The 20,955-nt window shown below is 37.7% G+C and overlaps 1 protein-coding gene and 1 long non-coding RNA gene across 5 annotated transcripts in view; both read right to left on the bottom strand.

Moving 5' to 3' along the window:
* Nucleotides 1-490: 490 nt before the first annotated feature.
* Nucleotides 491-4,876, bottom strand: LOC125635286 (uncharacterized). Its single transcript, XR_007356205.2, has 2 exons — nucleotides 4,587-4,876; nucleotides 491-924 (listed from the first exon to the last, which is right to left on the bottom strand). It is a non-coding gene; the product is annotated as an uncharacterized LOC125635286 (long non-coding RNA).
* A 6,938-nt stretch (nucleotides 4,877-11,814) lies between these two features.
* The window catches only part of SEC24B (SEC24 homolog B, COPII component), an 83,178-nt gene continuing 74,037 nt past the window's right edge, over nucleotides 11,815-20,955 (bottom strand). For all 4 annotated transcript variants that reach the window (XM_048846792.2, XM_048846793.2, XM_048846795.2 and 1 more), the window contains 4 exons: nucleotides 18,636-18,740; nucleotides 17,469-17,561; nucleotides 15,315-15,418; nucleotides 11,815-12,703 (listed from right to left, as the gene is read on the bottom strand). In XM_048846792.2, coding sequence (XP_048702749.1) covers nucleotides 12,589-12,703; nucleotides 15,315-15,418; nucleotides 17,469-17,561; nucleotides 18,636-18,740 — 417 coding nt within the window. In that variant the 3' untranslated portion in view covers nucleotides 11,815-12,588. The remainder of the gene's footprint in view (nucleotides 12,704-15,314; nucleotides 15,419-17,468; nucleotides 17,562-18,635; nucleotides 18,741-20,955) is intronic.

Raw genomic sequence — 20,955 nt, 5'->3', positions numbered from 1 at the left:
CTAAATACTCACTATATAGACCAGGGGTCTCAAACACGGGTCAGGGATGTGCAGCCCACCATAGGCACCGACTCCACTAGCAGCCAAGCTCCCCTCACCCCCGGCCCTCCCTCCTCCCGAGCGCACCGCGTCCCCCGCTCCTCCACCTACCTCCCAGCACACTTAGGACTTTCCAGGAGGGAGGAGCGGGGACGCAGCACGCTCGGGGAGGAGGTGGAGAAGAGGCGGGGCTGGGGAGGGGATTTAGGGAAGATGTTAGAATGGGGGTGAAGGTGGTGAGGAAAGAGGCAGGGCCTCATGGACTAGACAAGCAGTCTGAGGTATGAAGTTCAGCATGTATGGTTCTTTGCTGTGAATAGTTGGGAAGAATGTTTGTTAAAAGTGGCAATGTGTTTTGTATGAATAGTTACATTAAAAAGTTCCTGCCGTTACAGCTATGTTGATAGACTGTTAGTGTAGATCATTATCAGTGTTACTGACCACATAAGGAATAGTTACAGGTGTTTATATTTTATTAAAACCCCTCTTTGCATTACAGTTTTTAAAAAGTTAATACATTGACTTTTAATAGCATACTATATTACTCTTATTTTTTGCTATACTTTTGTATCATCGTATGAAAAGGTTTCAGTGATGCGGCCCTCGGGCCAACATACTAGTCCTCATGTGGCCCTTGTGGTGATTTGAGTTTGAGATCCCTGATATAAACAAAGTATACAGGCAATAGAATGTATAAAAAATAGCTGTTTAATACACATTTTATTCCACTATATTTGAAGATTCGGCTTTGCTTGGTTTGACAATATTTATTTTTAGTCCATGTTCTTTAGTGGAAGATTAGAGCTTGTAGGGCTCCAAAAGGAAGTGTGTTTTCAACTTGCCATGAAGATAGTCCTCACTGAGGTTCAGTGTACTTTAATATGGCTGCAGAAAATTAATTTAGAAATAAGTTATTAGAGCTACCAACATTTTTCAAAATTAGATTTTTCAATTAGGTTTTTCAACAAAATTTTGAGACAAAAAGACAGGTGAATTTTTATTATGCTTTCCCACCATCTGTAGAGCAGAATGAAATTGCCATCCGTCATGCTGTAAATTATTGCCCTATAAAAAGGGTTAATCGTGTGCATGCCAGATCCTCTCCACCCTGGCCAACTTTCTCTCTCTTCCACTAAATATTATTGTGGTGCTGCTAAACCAGCTAACTTGTATATGACCAGAACAATTTAACAAGAGGCATTGCAATTGTAATCAAAACAATCCACTTACGTATGGGTATCAAAGAAATGTTAATTAAGCTAGCAATCCCCAACTCATTCACTTTTTATTAATAAGAATCAAACAATAGTTGCTAAGTGTTTTTGTCTGTGTTTACCTATATCCTGTTAGTTTACCAGTGTGACCAAATTAGCTTTTGGATGCTAAATCCATTCCATGTCTTAATTGTGTTCAGTTAACCTTAAGATCAAAGAGGTGAGATACTGTAGGAAACTAATATTATCTACAGGTTTCAGAGTAGCAGCTGTGTTAGTCTGTATTCGCAAAAAGAAAAGGAGTACTAGTGGCACCTTAGAGACTAACCAATTTATTTGAGCATAAGCTTTCGTGAGCTACAGCTCACTTCATCGGATGCATTCAGTGGATATTATCTACAGCTTAACTCTGTTCTAATGCCTAATTGCCTTATGCAAATAAGTGTAACTAGATTTCCTGTGTATGGATAGGAAATTGAATGTTAACTTCAAAGTGGTGGGTTCCTGTGTGCTCAGAGAAGAATCCTGTCACATGCTGTGCTCAAAACACTTAACTGCCTGCTTCAGCTATAAGAAAAGGAGGACTTGTCGCACCTTAGAGACTAACAAATTTATTTGAGCATAAGCTTTCGTGAGCTACAGCTCACTTCATCGGATCCATGGATCCGATGAAGTGAGCTGTAGCTCACGAAAGCTTATGCTCAAATAAATTTGTTAGTCTCTAAGGTGCCACAAGTACTCCTTTTCTTTTTGCGGATAGAGACTAACACAGCTGCTACTCTGAAACCTAGCTTAAATATGCAATTCAAATTTTGTATGCATTGGTGTCTCTATGACAGTGGTCACCCAATATGATAAACTAGGGCAGTACATGAATCTGCAAAGTAACGAATGTGAACTCAAGATATAATGTGCAACAGATATTTTAAAGGGGTAAAATATCACAGGAAGAATAAAATAGACATTAGGTCAGTTTCGGAGCTGTCTGGAGATGTTCTTCCCACTCCTACATCCATATCCTTAAAGGTCCCAGATTACTCAAATCTTCAGTGACATAACTAAGAGAGGCATCCAGAAGTATTGGCCATTGATATTAATGATTAAAGCCCGGGGAGAAAGGGGAAAAAAAAAAAAAGGACCTGGAGGTGAAAAAGGGAACCAAAGCCTTTCAAGGAGATTTGAGTTTGAGAAGCACCTACAGCTTTATCATCTGGATGTTCATGCTGCTTGTGGAGTTTACACATCACTAATGTGTGAGAATTCACTAGCCACAGTGAATTTGAGGGTTTTTTTTTTATATACAGTATATGGAAAACCATCAATACATTGTAAAAAGTATCAAAAATATGCTCAAACAGTCCAAAAGGTTTATTTTAAATTTTCAGTTAATCCTAATATTCCTGACCGCATTATCCAGATTCCTCTCCACCAACGACACAGTGAAAGTACAATTAGAAAGGCAAAAATTGACACTAGCCATCTATCTATTCTTCAAAGTTATAGGGACTGCCAAAGATGGGTGCAAGTAGATATTTAATAACCTAAAATTATGGCTGGACATTTTTGTTCTGAGCATTTTGATCTCTATATGCTTTTACTGTAAAAGCCATATGTATAAATTGAGATTTAACCTATTGGAGCTAAAAATATGTTGTGACATAACCTCTGTCTATTTAGGATTTCACTAGTGTGTTGCTGAAGTTGAGATATACATTGGTTACATTTTGCCTTAGTTATGAAAACCAGGTAAATAATATAGGTAAATAATCTGAGTTCCTCCTTTGAGGAGTTAGTGGTAGATGGGGAAATACTATGTGAAAGTTCGAAAATACATTTTTAAACCAGCAAAACTGGTTGCTTCATATATTGAACAAAGCAATACATTTTTCATTCAAGTATTTCTTCATATGTGCTTAGGATTTATGATAAATTTTAAGAACATAAGAATGGCCATACTGGGTCAGACCAAAGGTCCATCCAGCCCAGTATCCTTTCTACTGACAGGGGCCAATGCCAGGTGCCCCAGAGGGAGTGAATTTAACAGGTAACGATCAAGCGATTTCTCTCCTGCCACACATCTCCACTCTCTGACAAACAGAGGCTCGGGACACCATTCCTTGCCCATCCTGGCTAAGAGCCATTAATGGACTTAACCTCCATGAATTTATCCAGTTCTCTTTTAAACCCTGTTATAGTCCTAGCCTTCAAAACGTCCTCAGGCAAGGAGTTCCACAGGTTGACTGTGGGCTGAGTGAAGAACTTTCTTTTATTTGTTTTAAACCTGTTATCCACTAATTTCATTTGGTGGCCCCTAGTTCTTATATTATGGGAACAAGTAAATAACTTTTCCTTATTCACTTTCTCCACACCACTCATGATTTTAAATACCTCTATCATATCCCCCCTTAGTTTCCTCTTTTCCAAGCTGAAAAGTCCTAGCCTCTGTAATCTCTCCACATATGGGACCCATTCCAAACCCCTAATAATTTTAATTGCCCTTTTCTGAACTTTTTCTAATGCCAGTATATCTTTTCTGAGATGCGGGGACGATATCTGTACGCAGTATTCAAGATGTGGCTGTACCATGGATTTATATAAGGGCAGTAAGATATTCTCTATCCCTTTTTTAATGATTCCTAACATCCCGTTTGCCTTTTTGACTGCCGCTTGTTCCTTTCTGCTTCAAACTACAGCCTACATTCTTTAACACCTGGAAAGCAAATTGAATTAAAAAATTATATTTATGGATCAAGTTGAATTCTGAAAATTATGATTAATTACATTTGTGGTACAGTCATACAAGATATAAAGGGAGATACTCTGCCACTAGGGATCTACTTAATCTCAGTTTTAGGGATATATGCAAATAATATTGAAATTAGTAATATGCCACCTCTTCACTTCCTACTCCATGTTGCATAAATCGAACAATTAAAAAGTTTACTGTATCCCAAATTATACCTTGTTTTACATGATACTTTTTCTCCTTTGTTTACAAAATAGGGGATTCAGATTGCCAACAGACATATTGAAAAGGGATATAATTTAATCTACCACAGAGTTGAAGAATCTGGCAAATAGGTGTGGCTCTTGTGTCCTAGATGTAGATGGAATACCTATTAAAGCCCCTGTCCTGCAACACACACATGCTTAACTTTATTAGCATGAGTAGTCCTATTGACTTCAAACAGAATTACTCAGGCTAGTGAAGTTAAGCACATACTTAAGTATTTATTCAATTTGGCAGCAATTCTGCAAAGGTGAATGGTACTTAGATAAAATATACTCTAACATGGACTTGAAAATGAAGGAACTAATTCCGATCTCACTTACGCTTCAGTAAATAAGAAGCAACTTTGCTTAAATCGATGCATCTACACCAGTTTGAGAATCATCAGCTCCACAAAATCCAGTACTATATCATACTCTGAAAATTTGGAATAAGCTTCACAAAAATGATCCACATAAAAGTTTACATGTGAACATCTGAAATTACAAAAAGAAAAATAGTGAAAAATGTTCGAGAACTATTGGAACAGCAAAGGATACTAAACATTTGATTTATGCTTGTAACAATTTTTGTTTTTTCTGCAGCTGCAAAATAAAAACAATCTGGATGCAGAAGAGAGGACCAGCTGCAATTAAAGCTGTTTGCTAGGATTAGTGAGCTCATTTCTAACATCTCAAAGAATCCAATGTCAAATTGGATTTAAAAATAACCCTTCCAAAACACATTTAGTATCTTACCTCGGAAGCCTGATAATCAGACCTTGGCACAACTCCTCATAATACAATATTGTTATGAGCAAGAATAAGATACCACCTACTATGCTATAAAGGAAACAGTTTGCAGTGTTATCTGTTCTTCAGCTGGAAAAACTGGACGCCAACCTTCAATTAACATTTTAAAATTCTGGACACAAAATTGTTCCTGGCAGTGCTTGAAATCTACAGGAACGTATGCACGTTTTGGGATTGTGCTCAGGTGAAAGCATATTGGGAAACTATATTTGCTTAAACACCACATTTTTAAAGGTAAACATGGAAATATTAGCTTGTGTATTGAGCCTCTCCCACACACAGCTCAAAGGGAGATTTAAAATGCTCAGGTTTATTCATTGCTAAGAAGATACTATAGACACTGGAAATATATCACGAATTACTGTACCTGAATAGACATGGCCCTCTAAAATGCACTTCTTATAAGAGACTTTTCTTGGACACATCTAATAAAAGCAATGATTTTTTTCTAAAATACTTAAAGTCAAAAATTTTGAAAATTCCTTCTCTCTCCCACCTACACTTTACCTTTGTTTTGCCTATCCCATCCCACTCTTTTCCATCTTCACTTTAGTTTCCTTTACTTCAGCCATATAATTACATTATGGTTGTGCTATCCTCCTGCAGGAGTAAATGTCTCTCTATTTTCTCAGCTGTTTGTGCATGCATTAGTTACATTTTGGAGGAAGGAGGCAATATTGAATTCAAATCTGTATTTTAAAAATACTTCAGCTTCAAAATACACTTAAAACAATGTGTAAATGAAAGGAATACCCAGAAAATATATCACAAAAAAAGAGTATGTGTAGCCTCCGTTTCTATTATACTCTGGCCAGTCAACAGCAAGCATACAACAAAAAGATTGTTTTAATATTTACCGCAACATTAAAATATATTCCAATATGTCTCAATGCTTTGTGGAGCTACTGTATTATCAGAAGGTGAGTGCCTTGTGTACTACAAGTACAATGTAGCTATTCTAATAGCAGAACTAAAGGGCATTACAGAACTAGGGAAAAGCAGGTGTGTGTGGTGAGATAAGCCTGGATGCACTCAAACTTGATGCATCATTAATGAAGTGCAACTTAGGCGAACACTTTAGGGAGAAACCGGAACTTGAGATAATCTGCCCTTCCTTTCTTTTCAGTTTTTACAAAAAAAAAACCAAAACCCAGAAGTCTTTGTTTTTGCCACTGCCCTCAAAAAGAGGTATTCAAACAGTCATTTTTATTCTAGAATAAGAAAATTTCAGTTAACTGAGCACATAATAGACAAAGGAATGGAGAAAATGGAACTACAATAGACACTTGCTTTATAATTTTGTTGAAACAGACATACCATATAATGAATGTCCTACCACTGTCAACAATGATTCATTCTTGCAGGCTATGCACACATATTCCCTTACTGGATCATGGTTCTTTTGCTATGAGGCCAAAGTTTGATTGATAAATATGAACTTTCCTTCCTGGACTACAATGGAGCGGCTGCAGCAAGAGGCCTCTGCTTCAGAAAAGTTATTGGCAATTAAACCTGAATTCTTTCCCATCTCCCTTTGCTGCAAAGCAACATTTTTACTCCACCTCCAAATACATTAGTATTCAGTTGCCAAAAAAGAGCAATTATTTATACTGGATGGAGTTACTGTATATTAGCAGATCTTATATTTTGTATTTCTGTGGTTGTTTGCCATAACCTTGATAGTAAAGACCTACATTCACTATATTCCTGCTAACTCTACCCCCTTTTATTACTGCTTTGCCAGTGACCATGAAGACACCCCCTTACTAAATGAAGGCATCGCTGTTATTCATTCCTCAGCCGAAAGACACTAGTTCCATCCAGCACAGAAACACAATGTATTTCAAACTGGTAGTAAGGAATCACCCTCATTATACCACTTTGTTTCTCCTTCAGAGTCCCAAACTCTGAACAATACACATTGTCCCTCTATTCAAGTCTATGACTCCCTTCATCTGGAAAGGTGGATGTTTTTCTCCTTCATAGAAAAGCAGGAGAGTGAGTTTGTGTGTGTATGGAGGTGGGGGGGATGTGAGAAAACCTGGATTTATGCAGGAAATAGCCTGACTTGATTATGTAAAGAGTTGTCACTTTGGATGGGCTAGCACCAGCAGGAGAGTGAATTTGTGTGGGGGGGTGGAGGGTGAGAAAACCTGGATTTGTGCTGGAAATGGCCCACCTGATGATCACTTTAGATAAGCTATTACCAGCAGGACAGTGGGGTGGGAGGAGGTATTGTTTCATATTCTCTGTGTATATATAAAGTCTGCTGCAGTTTCCACGGTATACATCTGATGAAGTGAGCTGTAGCTCACGAAAGCTCATGCTCAAATAAATTGGTTAGTCTCTAAGGTGCCACAAGTACTCCTTTTCTTTTTGTGAATAAAAGAAGAGGACTACTTGTGGCACCTTAGAGACTAACAAATTTATCTGAGCATAAGCTTTCGTGAGCTACAGCTCACTTCATTGGATGCATTTGGTGGAAAATACAGCGGGGAGATTTATATACACAGAGAACATGAAACAATGGGTGTTACCATAACCAGAGTGATCACTTAAGGTGAGCTATTACCAGCGCGGGTGTGGGGGAGAGAAGGGATAGAACTTTTGTAGTGATAATCAAGGTGGGCCACTTCCAGCAGTTGACAAGAAGTCTGAGGAACAATCTTGTAATAAAATACTTAAAATGCTCTCAAAAGACAAAATACACAGTCCACTACACAGAAGTATTTGTATCTCTGTACTGCTTTGCAGCTGAAAGACAGGTAACTTTCATCCTAAAATTTAAACTCCAACCCTAAATGATTTGGCAGAACTATATTCTTGACAGTCTTCTGAATGCAGCAACCTCACAATTTGAATTAATCTCTTTGCAGTACCTTAGTACCCCAAAGAATGTCTCCATTCAGACAGAGGCCCTATTTTAACTGGGTTTCAGCCACAACATGTAGGGCAGAGGTGGCCAAACTATGGCCCGCAGAACCCTCCTGCACGGCCCCTGAGCTCCTGGCCTGGGAGGCTAGCCCCTTCCCTGCAGCGTCAGTTCACTGTGCCGTTGGCGCAGTGCTCTGGGCAGCGAGGCTGCGAGCTCCTGGAGCAAGATAGGAATTAACGGTCAGTTTTCACAATGGAGAAAAGTAAATAGCTGGGTGCCCACAGGACCTGTACTGGGACCAGGACTGTTCAACATTCATAAATGATCAGGAAAAAGGAGTAAACAGTGAGGTGGCAAAATATGCAGATGATACAAAATTACACAAGATAGTTAAGTTCAAAGCAGACTGTGAAGAGTCACAAAGGGATCTCACAAAACTGGGTGACTGGGCAACAAAATGGCAGATGAAATTCAGTGTTGATAAATGCAAAGTAATGCACCTTGGAAAACAATCCCAACTATACATACAATATGATGGGGACTAAATTAGCTGCCAGCACTCAAGAAAAATCTTGGAGCCACTGTGGATAGTTTTCTAAAAACACTCACTCAATGTGCAGCAGCAGTCAAAAAAAGCTAACAATGTTAGGAACCTTTACAAAAGAGTTAAACAGAAAATATCATGCCACTATATAAATCTATTGTACGCCCACATCTTGAATTCTGTGTGCAGTTCTGGACACCTTACCTGTAGCTGACCTATCCATCCTCATTCTTAAAGGAAACCTGCACAACACTTTCTAAAGACGAGCCTGGGAGCTTAAAATCATTACTCCGCTAGCCACTACAAATTGTGGATCGAACAGAGACACTGGATTTATAGCTTATTGCAACAATCTGTAATGGACTAACTCCTTTGTCCTTTGATTACAGAAATGTTAACGGGCTACTCTATCTTGAATAGTCCCTTAATAATATGTGCTACTTATGCTAAACAATCTGTTCGACTTTCCATTTTGCTGTGATGCTGGGAGTACCTTTCCCAGACTCGAAGAGCTCTGTGTAGCTCGAAAGCTTGTCTCTCTCCCCAACAGAAGTTGGTTCAAATAGAAGATATTATCTCACCCACCTTGTCCATCTCAAAAAAGATATAGTAGAATTGGAAAAAGCACAGAGAAGGGCAACAAAAATGAATAGGGATATGGAACAGCTCCCATCCGAGGAGAGATTAAAAAGACTTGGACTGCTCAGCTTGGAAAAGAGATGGCTGATGGGGGATGTGATAAAGGTCTATAAATCATGAATCGTGTGGCAAAAATAAGTGTTATTTACCCCTTCACATAGCACATGAAGCAGGGGTCACCCAATGAAATTAATAGGCAGCAAGTTTAAAACATAAGGAAGTACTTCTTCACACAATGCACAGTCAACCTGCGGAACTCTTCGCCAGAAGGTGTTGTGAAGGCAAAAAGTATAACAGGATTTAAAAAAAATTAGGCAAATTCATGGAAGCATAGCCCATCAAAGGCTATTAGCCAAGATGGTCAGCGACAAAACGCCATGCTCTGGGTGTCCCTAAACCTCCGACTACTAGAAGCTGGGACAGGAGGACAGGGGATGGATCACTCAAATTGCCCTGTTCTGTTCACTCCCTCTGGCACAAACCATGGTCAGAAGACAGGATACTGGGCTAGATGGACCATTGGACCAAACTACCAGAACAGCCACCTGACAGCTGCCATTACTATGCATCTTGTCTGAATTCAAACAGATTAAGAAGTCATCTTAATACTAGTGCCTTGAACCATCCAGTTTATACTATCTTTCAGCAATCTCAGTGTTTCTGGAGTCAGCTACTTTCAATGGCTAGGCGGCTGGATGTCTTCTATTTTTGTTTCTAAGGCACACTTTTTTTTTTTTAAAAAACAAAGATCCTTGCTTCATATGCAGATTTAATATGGCCAAAAACCTTTGTTAATTTTTTAAGTTATTCATCATAAAAGCATATCCCCCACCTTAGAATACTACTGATGAGAGGGTCTTCATGCTTCTTCAGGGTGGTTGCACACACTTCTTGGTGGAAGCACATATCTTATGGCTTGCACCTACTGGTAATTCCTTTATGGTGGTTGGAAAAGAGACATCGGATATTAAACTAGCATCACATAAAAAGAGCCAAAAACTACCAGCTTTTCTATACTGTAAATTGCTTTTACTAAATAAATCAAATAGTTCTCATATGTATTTTTCATAACAACTTCTATATACAAAAAACATAGAAGAATAAAGCTTTAAGTAGCAGTTTTACAGACTATGTCACCATAATCATTGTTTTGAATGTTCCTGGATATTCAATGTCAAGTTTACAAATCTGTATATTCTGGAGAACTGTTAAGATTATGCTAACATCCCCTTCTGACACCTTTTCACCTGTCTTATTCTTCAGTAGCTTTTACCCTTAATTCAAAATGCGGAGTGTAAATAGAACAAAATATATGTAGTTACGTGCATCCTGTTGTCCTGATTTAGGGACACTAGCCTGTATTTCTGCAGACATTTAGGTTTAGTCTACACTAGAAGTGCTACAGCAATGCAGCTGCACCTATGCAGTTGGTGAAGATGTTCTGTGCTGATGGGAGAGAGCTCTCCTGTCAGCACAATAAAACCACCTCCTCAAGAGGTGTAGCTATGTCAGTGGGAGCATTACACAACGCTGTCCCCACCAGCGCTTAGGTTGCTGTAACGTACTTCAGTCAGGGGGGTGGCTTGTTCATGCCCCTGCGTGACAAAAGTTGTACCCACATAAGTGGTAGTTTGTACAAGCCCTTAGTAATTGACTATAAAGATGAACAACAAAGATTTACTTGTGTGCTATCCTTGGTATACTTGAGTATATTTAATTAGGGAAAGGATACACAAATTTAAATTTGTGCTTCTCCAAAACTGATGTGGTGCAAACACTCAAGATCACACACTTTCAGGATTTAATTCATCATAAAACAGTTGCAATAACTAGTTATTACATGTTTCTACAGAATACTGTATAGTAGGTACAGATACAATTTGAGTCCATCTTTCCAGGGCGTAGGGTTGTTAATATTCAACTTCTTGAATGCTTTTAAAAAATGTTTTTCTGGACTGTTTTAAAAGAAAATGTGCTAGCATTATTACCATTTAATTATTTAGCACTTCTTAGTTCAACTACCTGAACACAAATTTAATTAAAGCAAACAAGTGACAAAAGTTCAGATTGGGTCATATGACTGACCAAGTCTAAATCAGCAATTGCAGCAGATGGCCAAACAGTTCCTCCCCCTTCACCTGACCACCAACACCAGATTTTAACTTCGGAGCTTAATCTGTGTTCACAAACCCAGCCAGTTAGTTAGATTTATTAGCAGAAAGAAGGCAGTAGGAAGGTGATTACATTTTGAAATAAGCTTCTTTGAGATTTATCAACTTTTCAAATAAAATATTACTTTCCCTTCATCTCTTCTATTAAAACATTTTTATATCCCTTATTTTTCATCACAGTATTTTTATATCCCTTATTTTTCATCCTGTCACAGGATCCCATTCAACGATTAATCATGCTTATTTTGAGTACCACAAATCCGAGTTGCAGAAACCTGGGCCAGGATTGCTGCAGATTACAAAATGTTAGAACGTTATGCTTTTTCACAACCCAGATAAGTGAAAGGACCCAACGCTACCCCTTATTGATGCACCTATTGCTCATTTCAAAACGATGAAATATTCTCTCCCCCCCTTCTAGAAATCTGTGAAATAAAGTGGTAAACATTCTCTTGAAAAGTGAATTTTAGATTCAGTATTAGAGTTCAGTTTCTAAATGATTATCAGTTGCATAAATATAAAAACACATGATCAAGCAAAATATTTTTAATTAGTAAGCTGATCATAAATAAATCCATGTAAAAGAATTAACAGGATTACAAAGTTGGGTTTTTCCTATGTGATTCAGATTTCTTAATATGTATTATCAGTCAACCTCATTTTAACTGGGCAAAATGATCTATTATTGAATATGCAACACTGCTGCACACTGAGCAATTCATTGTGTAGTTACATTTTTACATTTTCTTTACAAATGTAACACTTATGTACATTATATATTTTATTTCTACAATTCATGTACTGTATTGAAACTCTATAGTCTTCACAGGGAAAATGTTGAAGTCTTTTCGTGAATATGAATCATTCCTTTTAAAAAGTAATATAAACAAACACCATATAGCACTGCCCTTGGCACCTCTGCAAGAGTCTGACTCCAGAAAGGTTATCACAATAAATGTAAGAAAAAAGGTTTTATCTCATTTTACATATCATTAAGAAATATCATCCCACATAGCTACATACATTCAACAGCTTGCAATAAACAGAGCACCATACTGCTGCACTACTGGAAATGTGTCTAAACCAGTTAAAAATGTACTAGTGAAAGAGCATCATTACTCCTATCATTTTCAGGCTGAAGCAAATCCGTAAAATTCCACTGGAAGTGTGTATTTTTCCTTTAGCTGCAAAGCTGATACGGTGCTTTGCACTGTATATTGTGAAGAGCAAATGCCTGTTGCTATGTGCTTCTCTCACAGCTAACGTTTATATCCAAAGTTGGGAATTTTCTTCTTTCTTCCACTTTCACTTACAAATCTGCTGTTGAATATGAAGTAAGAATTCATAATAAGAGAATGCTGCCTCTGTCCGGTCTTCAACTAAGTGCTGGAAAAAATCGCTTTTGGCAGGAGACTCATCTCTGCAACAGAAGAAAATATATTAGTCAAAGCACTAAGCAAAACTATTGTAAAGACAAGTATAAGCAGGAAGTCCATACACTGCATACTGCTCTTGGAGATCTAGGATTCAGCAAAAAAATGCTATTAAGTAGAGCTAATAGGGAATTTTCCATTGAATGATTTTCTGATGAAAAATGCCCTTTTCGCATTTTGTAAGGAAATTTCAGTTTTGCCAAAGGGACAGTTCCTGGCTGCCCTGCTGGAAGGCTGAGCACCCTGACTCTCCACCTTCCTTCCACCTCAGGAGGCAGAGAATCAGATCACTCAGCCTTCTCACCACCCTGGGCAAGACAGACTGACCACCCCCACTCTCTTCCTCTAGAGAAAGAGGAGGGATGGGGGAAGAGGACGCTGAGTGGCCAGGCTCTCCCCCTCTCTGGCTGCCAGAGTTTGGGGGTAATTGAGGGTATGTCTACACAGCAACTAGACACCCACAGCTGGTTCATGTCAGCTGACTCAGGTATAGCCCTGGCTCTAGGACCCTGCGAGGTGGAAGGGTCTCAGAGCTCCCAACCCGGAAGTCTACACAGCAATGAAACAGCCCCACAGCCCGAGCCCTGAGAGCCTGGGTTGGCCAGCACAGGCCAACTGCAGGTTTTTCTTTGCTCTGTAGACATACCCTGAGTAGTTCAGCTCTCTGCCTCTTGAGCAGTCAGGCTGGAAGGCCCTTGTCAATTTCACTTTTTGCCTGTGCTCAAATTTTCCGGGTTGCTGACCAAAATAGTTTTTTTATCTTGAAAGTGTTATGTTTTGACTTTGTAAAGTCCTGGACAAAAACATTTAAAAAACATGAATTTTTTCCACAGTAAGTGATTTTCATTTTCTGGACAACTCTGCTAATAATGATATCAGTTTTCCACAGTAACAAACCAACCTTCTTTCCTGTTATAAAAACAGGAGCGCTAGAATCCGGGTTAAAAAATAGGGAGAGGAAAAAAAACATTAAAAATCTTTAGCCTTAAAAAACAAAACAGACTCAATAAGAAACAGTTAGGAAAAAAGGATTTTGTGGCAGCAGGTGCCATGATTCTGTTGACAGCAATGGACTTTGATCTGGTTAACTTTTAAACTTTTTATAAAATTTTCAAGATTATAGTGTCTGCTGACATATAATCAATTTTTTTTCCTACAGGTGGAACGGAGAAAGGAGAGTGAAAGAGGCAATAAAGCCCCAATCCAGAAAACACTTTCAAATGGGTTTAACTTTAAGCATATCAACAGCATCCTTGAAGCTACTGCAAGCTAAAAGCTATGCAAAATTTTTTGTGGAATCAGGGCCTTAGACTGCAAATTCACTGGGGCACAGGGTGTCTCCATCATTTGTACAGCACCTACTGTAATTATGCCCCAGTCCTTATTAAGGCCTTAGGATGCTACTGTAATGCAAAGAGCAGCAGCTAGGCTAAGAATTAAATATGGAATTTCAGCCCTAACTTTGAATTTCTTGTCTTTTATTAATTTGGGTGACAAAGATAATCTCTAGAGAAATCAACTGAAATTACTGATAATCATTTCTTTAAACAGTTTTTGATGTATTCAATTTTTAAAGGTGTAAAATGTTTACCCAAGACACAGATATTTCATTCTCAGTTAACCAACAACATCTGAAAAGTAAGAAGTCAAAGGAAATGCTGTTACACCCTTTCCTACAGGATAGTTCAGCCAACAGTGCCACTCTAATTTACCTGAGCCTCTTCTTCGCTTCATGGACAACAGCGAGCAGCCAACATTCAATGTAATTTCTCTTAAAAACCTGTCAGACGTGGTGTATCAATCATTGTCAGAGATGAAAAATCTACTGACCGGATACAAGTATAAGCATTTTATGAAGTCTTAGTTTTTCAAGTAGGCAATAGCTTGAAAAGAACAAGAACTTCAGTAAAGTAATTCAATAGTATGTATAGTACTCTGATGAAGAATAATACAGTTCACATTTTATATTAAGGTTCCATTTTATAAATGGTTTATAAAGGATTAATAAATTATTAAATATATTGTAAGCATGTTATAGAAATTAGTAGCACGTTAGTTATATAGATGGTGGTAGGCATACAAAGGTGTTCGAGATTGTTATAAACCATGGTTATAAGCTACTTATTGACCTGTCTGACTAAATCTATAACAACCGATTAACAAAGTATTAAAATATCCATTAATAACTCTATAAACCATTTATAAATGGAGCCTTAATATAAAATGAGACTGGAAATTGATTCAGTTATTTTAATTTATCATAGAGCACATATTGTTTAGTATTTTCATAATAGTAAAATATATTGATGTCTGAACTTTGACTTGGCACTCTAAAATTAAATGAATTTAAATATTTAGTAAAGCAATCTCTGCAATTAAGATGTCTTTGATACCACTGGGTCTGATCCTGTGAGGTGCTCAGCATTTCCTGTGGTATGTTGAGTGCCTTGCTTCCCACTTATTTCAATTAGAAGTTGAGGGCACTCAGTATCTCTCAGGAGCAGGATTTGAGAGCTGCTATTATGGAATATAATTCTGTTCCCCAGAGATGTATAAAAGATGAGAGATTACAGAAAGTTTAACTGTAAAAATACTTACTTTATTACTTGAAGAACTGGGCTTAAAGGTCTACTGTCTCTAAGCCAGGATATAAAAGATCGGGCTCTGTCTGAAGAAAGCGTATCTAACTCTGGAAGCTGTGTCTGGTTGAAGAATGTAATTAGAAAAATAAAGTTTTATAATGCAAGGAAATATAACCTAACAAATTAAAAGAATCATGCTGAAATAAATCAATGGTAGGCTGGAACAATTACTCTAAAAATAAATCCCCTGGGAAGCTCCCCAACCGTGGATGACTGACAAATTAAACAGCCATTTTTTTATACATTATGTTTCTGGGTACTGACCGGGTGTGTGTATATATAAGAAATCAATTAGTAAAATAGGTACATGAATAAGAGTTAAAAATGGTTTGGGACAAGATGGATGTCAGTCATGACATGATCCACAAGGGAAACAGTCCAATCTCATCCTACAAAATCATTTACTATGAATTGTATTACATATGCATTTTCTCTTTGATAAGCCTAAATGCAAGGATTTCATAATTTTTCCTCCTTAAATAAAATTAATCACTATATTTGAAGTAAAAGACATTTTAGGAAACAGACCTATTAAAAACACAGTACGTAGATTAATTCTGTCCTAACTATATTCACATTTTACCTTCCCTTCCCCCCCATCCCCTGAAATGCATTATTTTAACTTCTTCCCCACACAAGTTCCTGAGCATTGTCCTCTGAATTACTTTTACAGCCCCAAAGAGACCAACATACATACAACCACCACAAACAAGCCCTGAACAGCAACCCCCGAAGTTCAACACAAGGACTGGACTTGTCTCTCTAATTGGCTGTGGGATCATTGCTGAGCAGCGAAAGATGCTTCATTCTGCCTGAACTGATCATACTGCCTTTGAGGGTTGCTTAGTTTATGGGGCAATTAACATGGGATCAAAATTCATTTATCTGATTACAGTTTTAAAACTAATTACTGTCCTCTGTAGTAAATGGATAGAATGAATTGTATTTTAAAAAGTTTCACTTACATTTCTGTAATGGCCAGTCATTCCCTATCATAAATTCATGACCCCTTTGCTTTTGCACTGAAAATAATAAAGCTATCCTTGCACCATTTATCTTCCTCTATTAAGATACTACTACCCTTTCTTCATTCAAATCCATCCTTAAAACCCCCTTCTATGGTGTCACCTACAATTGCCAACTAATTATGGCCGAGTAGAGGGATAGTTAGGACTAGATTACACATGCAAAATAGATTTTAAAAACTTAGAACTAACGTTATTGGTTTTGTGCTAGTTTTCACTGTGACCACTCTGCTGTACGCTTGACTTATCATCCCCCGACATCTGGTTTTTGTCCTTAATATTGTAATCTTTAGGGCAGAACCTGTTTTCCTGTGTGTGTTTTCTACAGTATCTAACCCAAATACAATTTATTTAGTTCTACCCAAATACAATTCTGTTCAGAATTTTGTGTACAATACAGTATTTTAATAAGGTCCCTCTATTCTCAAAACAAACATCTGTTCTCTGACCTTTTGGAAATAAAATCTTAGTGCTGTCTGAATCAAACACACTTAGGGGGAGATTTTCAAAAGCATCTCAGGGAGTGTCAAGTCCCAGTGACTTAACGATTGACGTCCTTGTTAAAATTGACCAAAGCTAGGAAAACTGAGTAAGTAAGTAAGTAAGTAAAGCTTAAACTCAACCCTTGATTCATTATCTATTGTACTGTAGATCTTGTGGACTATACAGAGTTTACAAAACATCAACTCTCCAACCACCACCACCTCAAGAGGGTAAATTATGAATGGAAGAGTTCTAATAGTAATTCTGGATTCCTTCATTTCTGACAGCTGAGTCAGAATCTCATGATTATTTTAACCTGCTTATGTGAATCCCTTGATATTTCTGTTTTTAGTGATTTAGTTAAACTAATTTTACAATTCAAACAATTTTATGGTGCCCCACATTCTTTAAACATATATTTAGAAGACTTAAAATGGTCTATGATTCTCCATGCCTATAAAGGTGGCAAATGGTTATTAGCATTATGAATGTAATAAAATAAATCTAATTCAGTTTCATAATTTGATACAGCCAATACAAGAGAGAATGTAGATTACCTTGCAATGTATGTATTACATTCCATAGCTCATTAAAGCCCTTACCAGTTTCTGTGGCACAGATGCATAGTTAGGGTATCCGAGCACATCTTTTATGAAGCTGTTATCACAGCTTTTCCCAATCCAAATGTAAAATATCTGTAAAGGATCAAAATCAATTTTAGCAAAGAAAATGCCTTGCACCTATTTTAGAGTATTGAGTTTTCATGTTTTATTTGTTTTGGAGTTTAGATTTAGAAATTAAATGAAATTGTTTTAGTGATTTTGACTTGTTTTGGGGTTAAAATGTTTAGAATGATATTTTTATGGTTTTGTGAGGTTTCATGTAAAATCTGATAACTTCAAACAGAATCTGATAATTCTTCCAAGGAACGAAAGTTATCCGAATACATTTCTAATTCAAACGAGCTGATATGCAGCAACAGGAGCAGTTTCAATCAGTGTTCTCCTACTGACAATGTTTCATATGGTTGCCTTATCAATCAACTGGCACCATCTACAGTTACATCATTAAATAGCATCTAAGAAACTACAGTAAGTACAAACACTTTTTGAAAACTTTTTTGAATTAAAGAAGTATTCTCAAATTAATCACATTAAAGAGGTCAATAGTTGTGACATCTGCAGGAAAATGCTACTTCACCAATCATGCTGAACACTTTAAACATAGAGGGTTCAAATTTCTTCATTTCCAGATAACAAGACTAAAATATACTTTGTGGAAGAAAACATTCTTATGGTACTTTAGAAGAAAACTATTTTCTTCAATTGTGTCTGTAGCCCTGCTTTCAATGACACACGTATGAGCATAAGTGCTTCACTAGATTGGGACCACAACGCAATCAGTTCAAAACAACGATCATCATTAAGGAAACAATTGAAAAAGAAAGCCTTAAGTGTCAGGAAGGACAATTTAAAATAACATTGTTTGGTATACATGCAGAGTAACATGAAAAATTAACCTATAAAACATTAATATCCATGCTTGTTTAAGAAATTTCTTTATCACAAAACTAGATATTTCAGTCATTTGCAAATTCAATGCTGACATTCAAGGTTCTCATTTGAGACACTAATTTAGAATCCTGGAATAACTAAGGTGTTGATTCACTACAGGAGAATTAGTACTGTGAGTTAGCTGCAATTAAAAGTCTGAAGTGAAATATTTGTCTTATTCATATCAGATAAAAGCTACTGAAACAGGCAGCTTACTGATCCACAATCCATAAGAAAAGCTCCCTCTCTTGTCAGCTTCTCTGCAGACAACTTCTGAAGAGGAGGTTGAGGAACAACCCTGTCGTTGACATGTATTGTACCCTGTAATAGAGAGTTACAGAAGACCTATTATATAACACAGGACATATAATTCAGCAGCATTAAACGTAACTAGTTTTTGAGAAAACAGAAGAGAGACTTGTAAGTGTAGTTTTCTAGTTGCATCTTGCAGAGCGTCTCATTCAACAAAATGCCATATTTATCCTTATCTTAGTTTTAGTAATTCACATTAGAAGGACCTAATGCCAGGTGATCTTTCTTCCACATAGATCAAGGGATGATTATCTAAGTGGTAATATAATTTATGTGTTACAAATATACATATTACATTAAGTGAATTCTCATCCTGCAACTTCGAAGCATAAAAATAAGCCAAGAAACCTAACCTCTGATATCTAATGAAAATAAGTTACAAATAGCCATGGCAAAAGTGCTACACATTGTCTGCCACCATCCTCCTGTCTTACAGAAACATTATTAGAGCAGAACAACCTAAAATTCTACAGAAGTGCACTTCATTGCCACCCCCAGATAGCAGAAATTCCCTTTTGGTCATAACCATGACTGGAATATAGGTTAAAACAGCTAACAAGGCCCTCAGACAAATCTTGGGCCCTGGCTACACAGTTCTGAAAGGGCCTAATTGACCAAACTCTCCTGCATTTTCAATTTTTTTGTTTCCGTTTCTGCTTTAAACAACAAGGAGGTAATTTAAAAGCCTATCTGCAACTGAGGTGGAATAAAATTGCCAGGCCTACAAAGGTTGGATCACCCCACCCTGCCAGTGACTGTCTGCCCCAATGCTGAAGATCTATTTTAAGGATGATTGGACCTTTCTGCACAGAAGAATTTGGAAATTTACTAAGGGATGACATGCCCATATCTGGACTGAATTATGATAATCATATTAAAAAAAGTAGCATTGATTTAAGAAGTCCACAGAAAAGCAATACAAGTCATTAGTGGTCTTGTAGGATTTGTACATAAAAAGAAAATGAGAACTATAGGATATAGCCTGGAAGAAGAAAAACTAGAAGAGACTTTGCTGTACACAATTATGGTGAGCATCAAGAAAGCTGATCCATGAAGCTCAAAAGGAAATTTTGGAAACGAAATCTGATGCTTCAGGGCCAAATCTGTTTTCATATATGCATGCATCAGTGGGCATGAGGACAAAATGTAATGCTTATAGCATAAGCTGGTCCTCTGCAAAGATCAGGAAAGATTTTTTTCCTCCAACTTACAAGTTGACCAGGTGCATTGTATTTATCTTGATACTCAAAATAACAAGCCTGTCCTGTTGTTGGTCAAAACAATCCTAAGTTTTTCCCCGCTCAAATGGCTTTCTTAATGACCCATAAGTAGGAGCTGTGACATGTCATAAATTATGAAAACATATCATCACTATAACACACAAAGAAAAACTGGGATTAATTGCTTTGAAAGGGCCCGCTTTTTAACTGTTTCTAATATAGCTTAACTCTGCAAGGTTTCCTTTAAAAAATGTTGTTAGGACAATAAGAATAAAAAATAAAACAAAGCAACTACTCAGTAAATATTTTGAACTGAGGAAATACCCTGGCTATGCAGAATGAAATATTTAAATTAACTTCTGCCAGTCAACAAAAATACCAGACTGTTTTTATAACATAGTTCTGCAAGAGACAAGGGGGTTAAAATCCTTTGGCACTAGGAACTGGATTTCCCAATGAGATGTGCCAATGTGTTTCCATTAACACTAAGGGCTTGGCTACACTTGCAATTTAGAGTGCATTAAAGCAGCCCCAGGCACCCTAACTCACGACCCGTCCACACTGGCAAGGCACTTGGAACGCCTGGACTCTGCAGCTGGAGCGCTCCTGGTAATCCACCTCCACGAAAAACATAACTCTTGCTGCGCCTCGGCTGAAATGCCCCCAGTGTCAGTGTGAACAAGGTGTTGCATTACTGGGCTGCCATCAGCCTCCGGAAACGTCCCATAATCCCCTTAAGTCAAGTGACCACTCTTGTCATTGTTTTGACCTTGGCTGTAGGAATGCGGATATGCCCTTTCAAAGCTCCGTCTCTTACAGCTGGCATGCTTATCTGCTCCGGGACAAAGCAACCATTAGAGTGGAATGTTGCTGCTGTGAGTGGGAGTGGGAGTGGGTGTGTGTGAGTGAGTGAGTGAGAGAGAGAGAGATGGACTGAGGGGAGGAGGGTCTGCTGCTGTCTGAACTTACAAGGCAGCATGCTGACATGCTCTCAGCCCCCCCCA

The sequence above is a fragment of the Caretta caretta genome, chromosome 4 (genome assembly GCF_965140235.1).
Source record: "Caretta caretta isolate rCarCar2 chromosome 4, rCarCar1.hap1, whole genome shotgun sequence".
Taxonomy (NCBI): domain Eukaryota; kingdom Metazoa; phylum Chordata; order Testudines; family Cheloniidae; genus Caretta; species Caretta caretta.
The sequence above is the reverse complement of the archived record's forward strand: the minus strand, read 5'-3'. Positions and strand labels throughout refer to the sequence as shown.